Raw genomic sequence first — 15,344 nt, 5'->3', positions numbered from 1 at the left:
TTAAACTAATGGGGGTAATGGTTTACTTACATACTTTATGGATTACTGACTTTACTTCAACAAAAAAGGACTATAACATTTCTAAGGCTTTTTGACTCACGTATGTTGTTGTACATGGGAAGAGAATATAATAATACTTTAGTAATTTTACCATTAAGTATTTTCCTTCGTTTATTTATGATCAATAACTGTTCAGAATTCCTGGGATAGTATCCTTATTGCACAACAAAAATCAGTATTTTATATATATTCTCTATTTCTATACCCTACAATACATAGTATACATATAAAATTTAACAACTCTTTGATTTGTTCACCCCTTGTGTTAACTCTTATCATCATTAATTTCATAGTACCCGAAATGAACGCGGAGCTGCTCGAAACTCAGAAACGTAATAACCGTATTGGGAACCATTCGCAAAACGCATGGCACTATGCCCCGAAAGGGTCCCCGCGGTCCAAAGCGCATCATATACGCTATGGAACCGATCAGTCCGCTGGGGTGCACCATCCTGAGAGCTCTTAAGTTTTCTACGGGCTTAATGATCGGTGCACAGATGCAAGCAGCCGTAATAGAACTTATCACGTGGACAAATGTGCTATCGTGCTTCAATTTGAACCATGCCATGTAGAACTCCTTGGCCTGCAGAGTAGATTAGCAAATGATGGTGGTCTTTACCCAATGTATATTTACGGTGTATAATAAACACTTACCTGATCGTATGCCGCATTTTGGCCGATGGTGATGAAGCTGGACCGAATGAACGAGAGAAGACCGCCGCTGTAGAGCCTCGTCCAGCCCTCTTCCCGGGTCACGCGGTACAGCCCGTCGAAGAGATTGCGGTAGTTCCACCGCATATCCGTAGGCAGGGCGCGGTTCACTTGCATCCGGGTGTTTACCAACTCCATGGGTATCCCCACCACACCCGCTACACATCCCGCCAAGCCGGCCACGAAAACCCTATCCAATAAGTCGACAGGTTCGTCCATCTGCATCTTGCCCTTTTCGTACAGGTGAAACCGGAGCGATGTGTACGTCAGCTGTCTCAACAACTGGGCACTCAGACCGTCATATAGGGAAAGGAAACCTAAAAACAGGGTTTAAGAAGTTAAAATACGAAAAAAATATGTATTCCAAAGAGGTCTCTGATTAACCAATCTAATAGAATCTCTCTTTTTCAAAATTGATTAATCTTAAAAAACCAAATTCAAGTGCACTTTCGTCTTGAGTTTAAGGAGTATTCTTCTTGGTTTTCGAGGAAATCGAATTTTTAAATTGAGATTTAAGATTTGATGCCAAAGTGGTTCCTGATTTGTTAAATTATAAAGAAAATCTCTATTTCAAAATTGATTCATCTTAAGTAACGAATTCAGGAACACTTTTGTCTTGAGTTCAAGGAACATTCTTCTTGATTAAGGGTGAAAACGAATTTTCAAATTGAGATCTAAGGTTTAATCTTAGTTATCAAACGTATCTAATTAATTTTAATCTAGTTTTTAGTTATTGTTATGTCTGGTTATAGTTTATGATGGTAGTAGGGTAGTAGGGTAAAAGTGTGCCTGGAAATTACCATCCGCCCGAATAGCCCGTTGTAGACTGGAAGCCATACCCCTGTCCTTCTTGATAATCACCATTCGCGACTCGATCAGGTCGAAAGGTGTTGTAAAGCACTGCGCAATAGCCCCCGACACTCCGCCGCTCCACCAACGTGGATGTATTCTGGAATAGTTGGTTAGGAAGGCTTTTAACAGGATTCATGGGAACTCACATTTGTTCGACCTTCTCGTCATTGGAGTTTCCGAGTAAAGCAGCCAGCTTGGTGATTTTGGATCTATCTGCCACTTTCGCGTCTTTAAACTTCTCTCTGTTCTAATGTCCATCAATCTTTGTTTTCGCCCCAATTCAGATGGGAATAATTTGACAGGGAAGTGAGTGTGTACTTTTGTTTATTTGGCCGAAACAGGTACTAGCTGCCACTTGCGACCTGAGAATAAATGTTCCCCGTATCCGGCCTAAATTGAGTCGGGTATCGGAAAACATTTCATTCCTCTGTTCTCTGTACCAAGTAGTCTAAATTGACTTAACAGTCATAATGATGTTATAGGTATTTTTATAAAGATCTTTATATTTGTTTTCGTATTGGGTGATCAAATAATTCAGGCTTGGAACTAAAAAAATTATTGTATACTGACTTAAAAAGAAAAGGTGACCGTGAGTAATTCCTTTTTATTTTGAATAAATTAACGCAAAGAAATCTAAGGTAGGAGATTGAATTATTCAGACTTGGGTTAAAAAAACATTGTAAACTTCTGACCGAGAGTAACACCCTTTTGATTTAGAATTCACTATCATAAAGAAATCTGAGGAGTACATTCATTTGCACAATGTTCATCGATTCCTGGTACTCCTTCTTGAGAATTCCAGTTGTTCGTGTGTCATCCACGACATTCTGCCACCAACATGAGCGTTCCACCTTGTCTAATTGCTGGCCAGGAGTCCGAACTAATTGAGCCAGCTCCTCCTTTTTCCTGCTCCGCAGATTCCCAACTTTCTACCTCTGTGCTCGGGATGGAAGGGAGTGACATCCACGCAGGTGCTGCAACGTTGTTGAGTAATTTGGCATAGTTTCGTGGCTTCGAACTCGACACTCCACCCCGCAGGCTGCCGAACTTTTGGGACTCCCTCGACGCTCACACAGTTGTCATGGCATTATCACGGCCATTAGGCATCAGCCACCGATGCGAGTGTGTACCACCTAGCAGCAGTTCGAAATTGGTTGCAACTTTGGGACATATTAGAGGCAAAACTGCGGGGGCGCCGCAGAAAGTTGCTTTCGATGGGCTCGGAAGTAAGGGGACTCGTGGATAGCGTTTCGGACAAGTTGAGTAGTTTCAAAACATGGATCCATCTTTAAATTAAAAAGTTATCTACAATAGTTAAGTAGTTCCTATTGTTTAGCACTAGGTATTTTAAATTGTCTGAGTGGTCTATGAAAAGTCACAGAAGTATGTGAAAGCAAAGCATATATTCCGCAAGGAATTTCAGGAAACGAAGTAAATGAACTACATTGTTCTATTACCACTATATTATAACGATGCTGAACTTTGTTGGCAATTGAAAACAACATTTTTGGTTAGACATTCATCACATTTAAGTATTAGAAACAAAGTAAATAAATTAAATTGTTTTATTATAACTATATTATTACCAAAGTTTTACTTTCTAAGCAATTGGAAGACCATTAGAAATGTAGAAATAATAAAATTAATGGATCAAACATCTTAAAATTGTTCAAAAATAATTGATTTATTTTTAAAATAATATAACTAACAAATCAGAACCCTTTTTAAGCATGAAGAAACTACAAAATGAATTTTTCTCTAAATAGAACAATACAATTATCTATATTGACTGTGTGAAGCACCAGATAATATTCAGTCAATGGAATTCCGCTAAATGATTAACCAACTGCAGTATTTATGGCACACTTTTCAGCGCAGCGAATGGTTTCCTCATTAGGCGTCGAAAGCGCAGCGCCATCAATCAAGTGCTCAATCAATCAATTCGCCATTTATTTTACTGCCTGCAATTTCAGTGCACATCACCGAACTGCAATTGAAAAAACAACAGCACAAAAATGGCTGCCGCACAAAATTATTTATTTGAATTTTTATGAGCCAGCACTAAAAAATTGATTCATAAATTCCAACAGCGCAAATAAACTAACACAATAAGCCATTCTATATTCTGTACCCCCATAGATATATCTCAGTTTACAGTGAGTCGTAACTGCAGGGGATGGTCGGGGGGTCAGGCAGTTAAACTTACGTAGACCCTACTCCCTCACACACTTTTGCCTGCGTTAGCGGAATATTTTCCATTCTTTATTTCTCTTTGGAATTGCTCCTTTCTTGTTTTTTATTTCATTGAGCTTTTCAATTTGCGCGTAATGTGAAATAATATATCACGTATGCACTTCCTCACTCTCCGGCTAACTCGCTCTGCAAATTTACTTTTGCAAATTTAATGCTCCCCTTGTCGAAAGTTTTCGACGTAACGCGTCAATTTGATACGCCTCAGCATTGACGGTATGTTGGACTCTTTCTTTTTGGCCTGCCATTTTTCTGGTGGCACATATTATTTTGTGAACCCCTGCCCGAGCCCCGAAAACCTCCCCAGCATGTCTGTTTGCAAGTATCTTAGGTTATTAGAAAAGTTTGCGGCCTGACTAAGAGGCTACAAAAAGTTGCCAGTCGAAGAAAATTGCATATTGGAGTTGTTTAGGCCATTTCGGACAACCAACGAAGGGAAGTCAAGAGCCTGATCTTATCCGGATCGTTTTGCACTTCTGTTCGGTCTTTAAACACTGATGTAAAGTTTTGAAAGAAAAACTTAGGCTTCTTTAAGACCCTTTAATAAAAAGGTGATAAGTCAAAAATTGACTTTTAAAAGTGGCTATATGCCTAAGTTAAAAACAGCATACATTGTATAATATACTTTATTATATATAGTATAATACATAATAACAATTCAACATATATGTATATAAACTATACATAATCTAAATCTATTCACACACAATTCCGTTTAAAAGATAAACATTACGTAATGATATTTAAGTTTAAATGATCAGTCTAGAATTGAGATGTCATGATATTAGCTCGATTAAACATTAAATATTTAAAAAATCAGAGATAGAAAAATATAGCATTTAAATAATATAAAATAGAAAATTAAATATTGAAAAAATGCCCATGTTTTGTAGTTCTAGAATTATGTGATATCTATAATTATCATTATGTTATTATCAAAATTTAATTACGGATTAAGCCATTTAAATGTGTAAATGTTCTTATGATTTGCAGCGCATGCAACAGTCTGTAAAAGTAAAGACCCTATATCTTCGCCGCAAGTCCCTGCTAAGCCCCATCTCACCCCCTGAAGGCAGCACTTACCCCCTGCATCTGATGGCAAACTTTCGCCAAGTATAACAAACAAGAGCCTTGCAACGGCTGTCGATGCCGCTCCGCTCCAACCACATGTAATGCAGCTGCAAGCCGACAAACTTGGAAAAACTGAGTCGGGAAAACAGGGAAAATCGGGCGGAGATGCGGGGAAAGTGTGACAAGGGCGGCAAAGAGAGTGTCGGAAGATTCTATCAAGTTTTTCCGTTTTTTTTCTCTCTGCCTGCCTTGCCTTTTGTGGCTTGTCTGGTCGCCCTGCTCTGCAGCCCCTTTTTGGCCAATTTTCGTGTTGAACTCTTTTGAGAAATGTTTTTGGCCAAAATATCAACATTGGAACAACTGCAGACAGGGATCACAGGTGGCAAGTGCAAATGACCTAGGAAAGTGCAGGAAAACAGGGCTGGGGTTAGGGGTTAAAGGTCTCCGGTGGTGCGACAATCAACTGGTCAAAGCTGTCGCAGGAGTCACTCAAAGGACCAGGCCCCAAACCAGTCACGAATCGAAGCAAACGGAGCTCCCGCAAAGTGCTTCTGAAATTCCAAAATCCATTTCACGATAATGCAAGTTGGCAGAAAGCCAGCAACAAAAAAAACAAGCTAAAAAAGTAATGAAAAACATGGCGAAAGATTGATAGTACCGGCGAGCCAAGTTGGCCCTTGGTCCGAATAGGGCCAGAATTTTGGGCAACATGTGCCGTAATAATAATAACAATACAAACACCCAGAACAAACAGCTGCGAATTCACTGCAGTTGTTGGCCAAACAAACCGTTCGATACCGAAAATAGTTATCATGTATTCACATGCTCTGAAGTCGATATACTTTTTATGACTTTGTAAAGTTAAGGGTTCTGCACAACATCAATTTAATAATATGAAATTAAATACCATTTTTGATTATTTTTAATGTGGCACCCATTTCTCAAAAATATATGGGTTGATCACTGCAAAAGATACATTAGTTTTAAAAAATGTCTTTAAAAAAAATGTTTATAGGTCGATTTAAGTATTCTAATAAAATATATACACTTTAAGTAATTTAACCAATAAGTTAAACCGAACCAAAACTAAACAATTTTAAGTAAAAAAAATTAAATCCATTTTAATCTAGTTCTGAAATAAAATTTGTTTGCATTTCGCTTACTTTATAAATTACTAGTAATAACAAATCTTAAGTAATGAAAAATTATTATTTCAAGTTGACTGAAGTGACTTGGTATAAAATCTGTTCTTGGCATAACCCAAAACTATTGTAAGAATATTTGGTAAAAATAAGGACGCTTCATCTTTACTGGCTTCGGATCTGTATCGACTCTTTTAATATTTAAAAAAGAATTTTCTATAGACACCTATCTTAATTCTGTACCTTTAAAGTACCTAAGTCACACTCTTAACATTTCTTCAAAACTAGATTAAAATGGATTTTATTTCGTTCTTACCAACACGGAATATATATAAGAATGCACTACCCGCAACTAGTTACAAAATATCACCGACCCAATCGCACCACCTTCCCAAAACTTCCGCTTAGTACTTATACGAAAAATCGGAATACCTCCCATAAATATTAAGAATTAACTCTAGTTCCTTCCAGCCCCAGACGATCAGGATATCCGCAGCCCCAAAGGACACACTACGCTGAGCTCAGACCCGCAGAATGGCGGATATTCCGAAAATGCCCAGACAAGCGCTCGAACCCCATGGCTCCGGGCAACGTGGCGTATGCGCAATTACCAGGCAACCGCTGCGAGGCGAGACATGCTGAAAAGTCGAGCCACGAGTCGACTTCAGGCCGGCTCTCCGGGCCAGTCCAACCTTAAGTTCTGCTGGGTTATTTAAAGTTCGCGTTATTAATAAATGCCTCAGTGGGGCAGTCGCTCTGCCCAGCCTTTGGTCTGATATGCAGCGCTTGATTAGTGCAGGGCCTAACTTATGGCCAGGGGGTGGCCATCGGTTTCTGGGCGGGAAGCGTGCTGGGCCCTGACTTCCTGCAAATTACTGAGAGTTTTGCTGGGCGCAAAGTTTGGCGCGTTATCGTGGAAAGTTTAATGGAACTATGTCGTGCCGTGCAGCGCCCCCAAAACAGGCGGTTCAAGTCAGACAACCCGACAACCCCAGAGCCCCACCCACAACCCAATCTCTCCGTGGGTGCAGTGCATCTGCAGTGGCAGGGAAATTGGTGTTAGTTCTCCGTGTTAAGCCTAGATGGTTCTCAGCAGGGCTTCGGCTAATTGCTGAGGACACCCACACATTTGACAGATTTGTTAGCTCCAGAATTAGGAGCAAAATTGGGTAGTGCAACTAATGAATTAATTATTGTGGGAGAGAATAGGAAGCGGAAATTAAGCTGATGGGGCAAATTCCTTAATAAAGAAATATGGCACAACTTTGGAATTTAAAAGGAATAAGTAAGGAAAAAGTTAAAACTTTTTTGGGTTGTTTTAATTAGTTTGAACAGATTTTTAAAGTTCTTTAACTTACTGAGAACCCTTTTTTAGGAATAGTATATTTAAAGAGCCAAGTTCCCTTGAATTATTCGGTTTAAGAGTACTGTACTTGTCTAAAATTATCTAGCTCTTATTTATTTGTCCGTTGTGTATTTTTTTTATGTATTCAATTTAATAAAATTGCTAGCGGGATATTAAATTTAGTTTAAAGTATAAGAGTCCATAGGCGCCTTTGAATTATACCATTTATAAGAACTTTATATATAGATATTTATATAAATAAATATTCACAAAATTTTATCCTATTGAGATCATTGAGATTATTGGACAAGAGAACAAAAGAATTTATTTTTATAGCATTTCATCCAAAATCAACTCAAAAATGAAACGAAATTAACTAATTTCACTTTTTTAGTTCCTAACAGTTCGTTCTTGAATTAAGAGCATTCAGATTAAAATAAGAACATTTGTACTTATACGGTTTTTAAGAACGAATGTTCTCAATTCAAGTACAATGTGCATCTAAAATTCTATAACTCTAATATATTTGCGCGTAGTATGTAGTTTTAATGTAATCAATTTAATAAAATGGATAGAGGGATATTAAGTTTAACATTTGGTTTATGATCAACACCAAGCTTGGCTAGAACTCAAGAGTTGAGTAACCACTATCACGCAATTACGCGTGGCTTTTGCCAATAATGAAGATGCCGCTCCGATTGTTGACTGTCAACCGGGGGGCAGGGGCCCAAGAATCCGAGAGCCCCATGTCGCATCAACGCAATTTGACCCACAATCGATGGTTTATGGTTGGCCAGGGGCGTGGCCGTCGGCGGGTAATGTCATCGGATGGAGAGCCCGATTGATGACTGACAGGGGCGGCGGGCGGTGGGAGGTTGGAGTGAGGAAACGACCTTATTGACTCTCCTCTGTCTGTTTGTAATTATCAGAGGAATATCTGAAATGGTTTCCTGTTGCCTGCAGTTAATGCGCCTTAAATTGTTGCTCCCGGCTAGGGGCAACTTTCAGCAAAAGGCATTTAAAATGTGGTAAAAACATCAGGCAACGGCAAATGTTTCTTTTTTTCGCCCCATTTCCTGTTTACAAACATTTAGCAAAGTTTTCCCTTTTACTCGCTGATATGCAACTTAATTACTCTGTGTTTTCCACATTTGTTTGCCTTTAGTCCTGCACAAACAAAGAAGCTCACTGTTCGTCGTAAATAAAAAACTGAAATAATTAATGTTTGCCCCGCGTTCTTCGTGTTGATTTTGTTGTCTTCATTACTAAATTATACCCATATGGTCGGGAGCTTAAGGTAAGTAATCCTCTTTGGTTCCTACTGTAAACAAGGGTAAAAGCTTAACTTTTCTTGGGGAATCGCAGACTTTTAATATTAACAAATATAATAGAATTAAGATGCGAAAAGTAGCTTACAAAAACATTATACGATTGTAATAAATCACTTAAGTTAGTTTATGTAACATATCATAACATAGATTGTATCTAAGAAGTATAAAGTTTTCCTTACAAAATATTTAATACCTTTTTCAAACTCAAATGTTATTTATATAAAACTAAAGACAAATTTTACTAAAAAGTAGAAAGAAAAGTAGAGTTCATGCACATTAATTTACACATTTTTTATTCTGAAATGTTTTCTTTCGTTAACAATTTGTTCATGCCACTGAGTAAACATAAGAGCACTATTCAATTGATTTTGTACAAAGTCGTAACCATCAAAGTGATATCCAACGGAATCCCCTTACGGCTCCTAATTTATTGCTGCGAAGCCGAGGTATTTTAAAAAGAAGGACTCCCCTTTGGCTTACCTGCTCCACTATCGCTGCATATCGCATTGCCAGTTAATTTGATTGACATTTATCCGTTTTATTTTGTGAGTGTGTATTTTTTTGCGAACAGCCATGGCCATATCGATGGCGTGTGTCTTTAGCCGGGTTCTTGGTCGCTTGGTCTACACTTGACACAGTGTTTGCACTTTGCGCTGATTTAATCTCTGGGCTGCCTTTGGCTGTGGACTCCGAAAAGGGGCGGGGCTGGGAGTGTCTGGGCCCGATTGTGGGATCTGTATAGGAATAGCTATGGCTGAATGGCCGCCCCTTCCCCGGCGCTAAATTGGGCGCGTGATAAAGAGCAGGAAAAGATGGAGCGAAGTCTGGAAAAAATATAAAATGGTAGAAAGAAATCCGGCTGTTTGCCTTTGGTCTCTAGGTGTCTTCGTCGCAGATTCCGTTTGAGGAGTGCAGGCGGTAAAAAGTGTGGGGAAAATTATTGAACATCTGATGCAGTTATGATAATGTCAAAGCATTTCCACTCAAGTGACAGTTTGGCTAGATTTCGATTATGACAGGCAAATGGAAGAGTTATTGCAAATTAATGCAAGCCCTTCGAGTGGGCTGACATCGATTTGGGTCAGTAATTGTTGAATGAAAAGTTTCAGTTGTCGTCTTTAATGTGCCAAGTTTTTAGGATGGTTGAAATTTATTAAAGTTTTTGTTGTCGGGGTGCCTGAAACAATGTATTTGAATAAACTTCTTTAATACATTATTTCAATTCAATACTTTCTAGTAAATCATACAAATACAATAGAATTTTTTAGGTGGCTGGGCAACACGCCCATAATCCGCTTTTATAGGTACTATAGGTACAGAAACAATGTACATTGTGTATATATTTTATTTTCGGGCTGACCAACTTGCGTGGTCTAAACAATATTTATAATAATATCCTAAATTTATGTGGAAACTTTTTTATGTGTTTGTGCCACAGTCGCAGTTAATTTGGCAAAGTTTTGCGGCTTGTTCGGCGGTCAATTGTGTAATTTGTGTACAATTTATATCTACATGCTTTGGGGTGGCCACTGCCTTCAAACAGGGTATGTAATTTGCATTTGCCACCTGAACACTTTATTGTAAAGGACTGAAAAGAATCCTGATTTGAGATGATAAAGAAAGAAGGTATTACGTTTTGCAGTGGCTCAAAATGCAATCTATTTTAAACATCACCCTGGATTCTATTAAGACCGCTTAATTCGATAGATTTAAATTAAATGACCTTTTAGGTTTAATATTTAGCATTAATAGATCGAATTGGTTTAGATTAAAGAATTTAACAAGGCATGTTACATTTTATCACACACTTCCTACACTTGCAGTCCTGATGAAGGACAGTGATACCTGGTGCATGTGCACCCTTGGTCGTGTGGCTAGCAGTCGAGGCAAATTGGTGTTTACGTATGTATACTACCTATGTTGGCCAAGTGGTTTCGGGCGTGGCTGTGGCTATAAAGGGCCTGGTCTATAATTTAAGCTGGTAACGTGTTATCAGACTTAATATGTAATACATTCTGGTGGTCAGTTGGGATTGGTGTGGGTATTGGGGGGCGTCGAGTGCTCCGCAAAGTTGCCCAAAACAATGGGCCCCTCGCCCTATTGTTTCGGATTTAACCCTTCGCTGGAGTGTTTGTGTGCTCTACCGATTTGGCCCTTTTGTTTTGGTTTATTGTTTTTGAAATGCACATAAAATGCGTTTTGCTTTTGTCCTCTGTGTTCCAACGCAAGCGTTGAGACTCATATTTTATTGATAGATGGCGAAAACGGTGGTGTGGGATGAATAGAACCATGCACTGGCATTTTCTGCAACAGCGAAATTGCCAAATGAGCTTAATCTGCGAAACCTAATTTAAGCCGCTTATAGTTTGCCTATGGGAAAGCCACAGTAGGGCTCCTAAAGTTATATTGATTGTTACGAAGTCTGTTGAATTTATAAGGTACTTTTGCATTCACCAATTTTGGTGCCTAGTGTAAGCAATTTGAAGAACACCTTATCAAAATCGAAATGCTGAGCTTCCCACTTTGGTCAAATTTACGTATGCAGCAAAAAGAAGATAATAATTTAAATAATCGTTTGAGTTCTAAAAATGTTTTTATAGCGGGTACTATAAATATGTATTTTTCGATTAAAAAAATATTATTTTATAATCGTTCCTATTACATTTTATCGTAATCGTCTCATATAATATGATCTAGTCTATTTTTTTGTAATTATGTTTTTAGTTGTAGATTTGTCTTTAAAAAAAAAAACAGAGTAAATCACCATCACTTCGAACATTTTTTATATTTGCCCTGATTCAATGTTTATTGTATTGAATAAATAATACTTATTTTATAACTTGCATTGCTGTTCTATGGTATCTATATAAGACAAAAGTTGGTATATAGATTGTAGAAAAACTGTTTATAATTGTTTAAAAGCAAAATATGCTGTAGACGCGATCTCAAGAGCAAAGCTTTCCGAAAAGCGCAAAGATAAGGAACGCTCTCTCATTTGTTGCCAAACCTGGTGTAATTACTCAAAAGCTATTGAAGCAAGATATCGAGATTAGTTCTGTACCATTAAGAAATCATTCTACTGAGCGATCTTGACCATGTTGCGTGTTATTACAGTGAAACAGGCCCTGAGGGCCAGCTCACAGCTGGCTGCCACCAGAAATCCGGAGGCATGCTCGTACGTGCAGCAGATCGCGTCGGAATGGGAAACCGCAAAGCCCTTCAAGGAAATTCCGGGACCGACACGGTGGCAATTGTTTCGCGGTTTCCAGAAGGGCGGGCAGTACCATCAACTGGAAATGAATGAAGTGATGCGCCTGCATAAACAACAGTTTGGCGACATAAGCTTGGTTCCGGGACTATTCGGCATGCCCTCTACCGTAGTGTTATTCAATGAGGAGTCCTTCGAGAGGGTCTATCGCACCGAAGGTCAGTGGCCCATCAGAGGTGGCTCCGAACCCGTCATCCACTATCGAAGTAATAGAAAGGATAAATTCTTCAAGGATTGCATTGGCTTGTTCAGCAAGTGAGTAAAAATTATATAAGGTGAACTTACTCCAAAATCCACAATATCCGATTAGTATGGACTTATCAACATAATAATTTAAATTTTATATTATTGTATTTATGTATGTATTTTAACCAATATCAATTGGATCGCATAAACCAAAAATGTAGATCAAATTTTGATCAGGAAAGTTAGTAAAACCTTGTTTAATATATTCCCTTATGTTGAAAAATTTTAAACCAATATATCAATACAAATACAAAACTTTTTTTGTAACAAAATTAGGTTAAAAAAATGTTCGTATTTTTAAAGCCTATTTAAAAATGATTTTTCTATTTTAGTGGCGTTGATTGGGGAAAACAGAGAAGCGCAGTGAACCCTGTCCTCATGCAACATCGCAATGTGGCCGTCTACCTGAAACCAATGCAGAGGGTAAATCATCAGTTTGTCCAACACATCCGGGAAATTCGCGATCAGGAATCCAAAGAAGTGCCCGGTGACTTTTTAAACAGCGTAAAACAGCTAACCTTTGAATCAGTGGCGACAGTGGCCCTTGACAAAGAATTGGGACTCCTCCGCGAAACCAATCAGCCGCCCAAGGCCAGGAAACTCTTCAAGAATATTGAGGTCCTTATGGAATCGTTCTTTGTCCTGGGCGTCAGACCCTCGATATACAAGTACATTTCCACACCCACTTACAGAAAGTTTAGTCAAGCCATGGATGAACTCTTTGACACCTGTTCGACGTACGTAAATGAGGCTATAGATAGGATTGAGAAGAAATCGGCGCAAGGCAACTCAAAGGATTATAAAAGTGTTTTGGAACAGTTGCTGCAAGTCGATAGGAAATTCGCCACTGTTATGGCCATGGACATGCTAATAGGTGGAGTGGATACAACCACTTCGGCCATTTCGGGGCTATTACTAAACCTGGCCAAGAATCCGGAGAAGCAGCAAAGGCTCAGGGAGGAAGTGCTAAGCAAATTACCTTCGTTAGATAGAGATTTCACTATGGAGGATTTGAAATCTCTTCCATACTTAAGAGCATTCATCAAGGAATCGATGCGTGTGTATCCAGTCACCTTCGCAAATGTCCGATCCGCAGGAACAGATATAGTTCTTGATGGTTATCGAATTCCCAGGGGCACACATCTAATTATGACCAACAGTTTTCTACTAAACGATGAGCGGATATATCCTCGTGCAAATGAATTTATTCCGGAACGCTGGTTACGTCAGAAAGATGTGAAAGAGGACAGTTCGGATGTCCTCATGAACAAGAACACTAGTTCCTTTATTTACTTACCCTTTGGTTTTGGGCCTCGCTTGTGTGTGGGCAAGAGAATCGTGGATCTTGAACTCGAACTAACGTTGTCCAACCTGGTGCGAAATTTTAAAATAGAATATAAACACCCCATCGAGAACCCGTTTAAATGCACATTTATATTTATGCCTAGAATTCCCCTTAATTTTAAATTTACTGATTTGAAATATTAAAAAAATTACCATACATAAACATGAGATAATCTTTTTATTTTATTAAAAGTGTTGAACACAGTGCAGGTTGAATACTTTAAAAACATTTCAATATTAAATTGTGACAAGAGACCAATTTTTTTAGACTATCATAGCTCAAACCTCCTAAAAGGGTTACACTTAACAAAAACACCTCCAAACGGGTTTAAAAAGTCTTGAAAACATATTCTGATATCAAATTTTTTAACGAAACATTTTTTAACATTTCTCTACAGAAATAAAACCTTATTTTAAAACTTTATCTTTTCCCTTTCTTTCAGATTTAAATGGTTTAATGGTCAACAATTAGGAAAAGACTTTAATCTCAAGAAACCAACATTTTATAGATAATCATATAGCGTCTTATATGGGTTAAATTTAACAAAAAGAAAATTTAAAAAGTCACGAAACCATTTTTTTATAACAAATTTTACGATGAAAAATAATACTCATTGCACTAAAGAAATACAACCTTCTTTACAATACAACTACTTAATTAACAGAGGTCTTAAAAAGTAACAGTCGAATTTGAATATTTAACAGCACTAAACATTGCGCCTAACAGCACGAAAATCAGGGAAACAGCTGTTAGTTGGGTATTCCCCACGTCTGGTCACACCAACAAAGTGATTCATACGAAACCTCCAGTAAAAACAACGTAAATTGATAAAATTCTCGTTCAAGTTGGAAACCAACTGCCAGAAACTCTTTCGCCTCTTCATTCGCTAGTGTAAATTCACCAAGCTGGGTAACGACATGTCTACGAGTTCAATGGAAAGTAAGTGGAGCGGGACGGTGACGCCAGACAAAGAATTAGCAATGACTGACCACTCACACCCCTTTTTCCGCCCGTAGAACACCTTTTCAATCTAAAGTTTGCCGTAAAGGAGCTGGAGCGGAACTCCAAGAAATGTGAGAAGGAGGAGAAGCTGGAGAAGGTCAAGGCCAAGAAGGCCATTCAAAAGGGCAACATGGACGTGGCCCGCATCCACGCAGAGAACGCGATTCGCCAGAAGAACCAGGCGGTCAACTATCTCCGGATGAGTGCCCGCGTGGACGCGGTGGCCAGCAGGGTCCAGTCCGCCCTCACCACCCGCAAGGTCACCGGCTCCATGGCCGGCGTGGTCAAGGCCATGGATGCAGCGATGAAGGGCATGAACCTGGAGAAGATCTCCTCGCTGATGGAAAAGTTTGAGTCGCAGTTCGAGGACCTGGACGTCCAGAGCTCCGTGATGGAGGGCACCATGTCCGACACGGTGACCACCTCGGTGCCCCAGGGCGATGTCGACAATCTGCTCCAGCAAGTGGCCGACGAGGCTGGCCTCGAGCTCAACATGGAGCTGCCCAGTGGAGTCCAGAGTCAGTCCGTCGGTGCCTCCACGGCCGTGTCCCAGGAGCAGGACGAGCTTACCCAGCGACTGGCACGCCTCCGCCAGGCCGAATAGAAGTGCGAAGCCCTGCCCGTTGAATTTCCCTGTTTTAGCAATTAAGTACATACATCCAAAATATATTAAGTATAAATTCAGTGATTGAGAATGCTTCACTTTTACATGGATTTGCAC

General features: G+C 39.2%; 3 protein-coding genes across 3 annotated transcripts; 2 read left to right on the top strand and 1 right to left on the bottom strand.

Moving 5' to 3' along the window:
- Positions 1-251: 251 nt before the first annotated feature.
- LOC119553935 (mitochondrial dicarboxylate carrier) lies at positions 252-2,185 on the bottom strand. The gene is given in 4 exon segments (XM_037864625.1): positions 252-643; positions 715-1,088; positions 1,572-1,720; positions 1,770-2,185. Coding segments are annotated over 4 exon segments (1,113 nt in total). The 5' UTR covers positions 2,042-2,185; the 3' UTR covers positions 252-325.
- A 9,671-nt stretch (positions 2,186-11,856) lies between these two features.
- LOC119553511 (probable cytochrome P450 12c1, mitochondrial) lies at positions 11,857-13,764 on the top strand. Its single transcript, XM_037863934.1, has 2 exons — positions 11,857-12,285; positions 12,609-13,764. Exons 1-2 carry the CDS (start codon positions 11,858-11,860, stop codon positions 13,762-13,764), a joined length of 1,584 nt encoding a protein of 527 aa, XP_037719862.1. The 5' UTR covers position 11,857.
- A 630-nt stretch (positions 13,765-14,394) lies between these two features.
- On the top strand, positions 14,395-15,311 carry LOC119554922 (charged multivesicular body protein 1b). The gene is made up of 2 exons (XM_037866027.1): positions 14,395-14,560; positions 14,638-15,311. Exons 1-2 carry the CDS (start codon positions 14,539-14,541, stop codon positions 15,225-15,227), a joined length of 612 nt encoding a protein of 203 aa, XP_037721955.1. The 5' UTR covers positions 14,395-14,538; the 3' UTR covers positions 15,228-15,311.
- The last annotated feature ends 33 nt before the right edge of the window (positions 15,312-15,344 follow it).

This window comes from Drosophila subpulchrella, chromosome 3L (genome assembly GCF_014743375.2).
Source record: "Drosophila subpulchrella strain 33 F10 #4 breed RU33 chromosome 3L, RU_Dsub_v1.1 Primary Assembly, whole genome shotgun sequence".
Classification (NCBI taxonomy): domain Eukaryota; kingdom Metazoa; phylum Arthropoda; class Insecta; order Diptera; family Drosophilidae; genus Drosophila; species Drosophila subpulchrella.
Note: the sequence above shows the minus strand (reverse complement) of the source record. Positions and strands in the feature narration are given on the sequence as shown.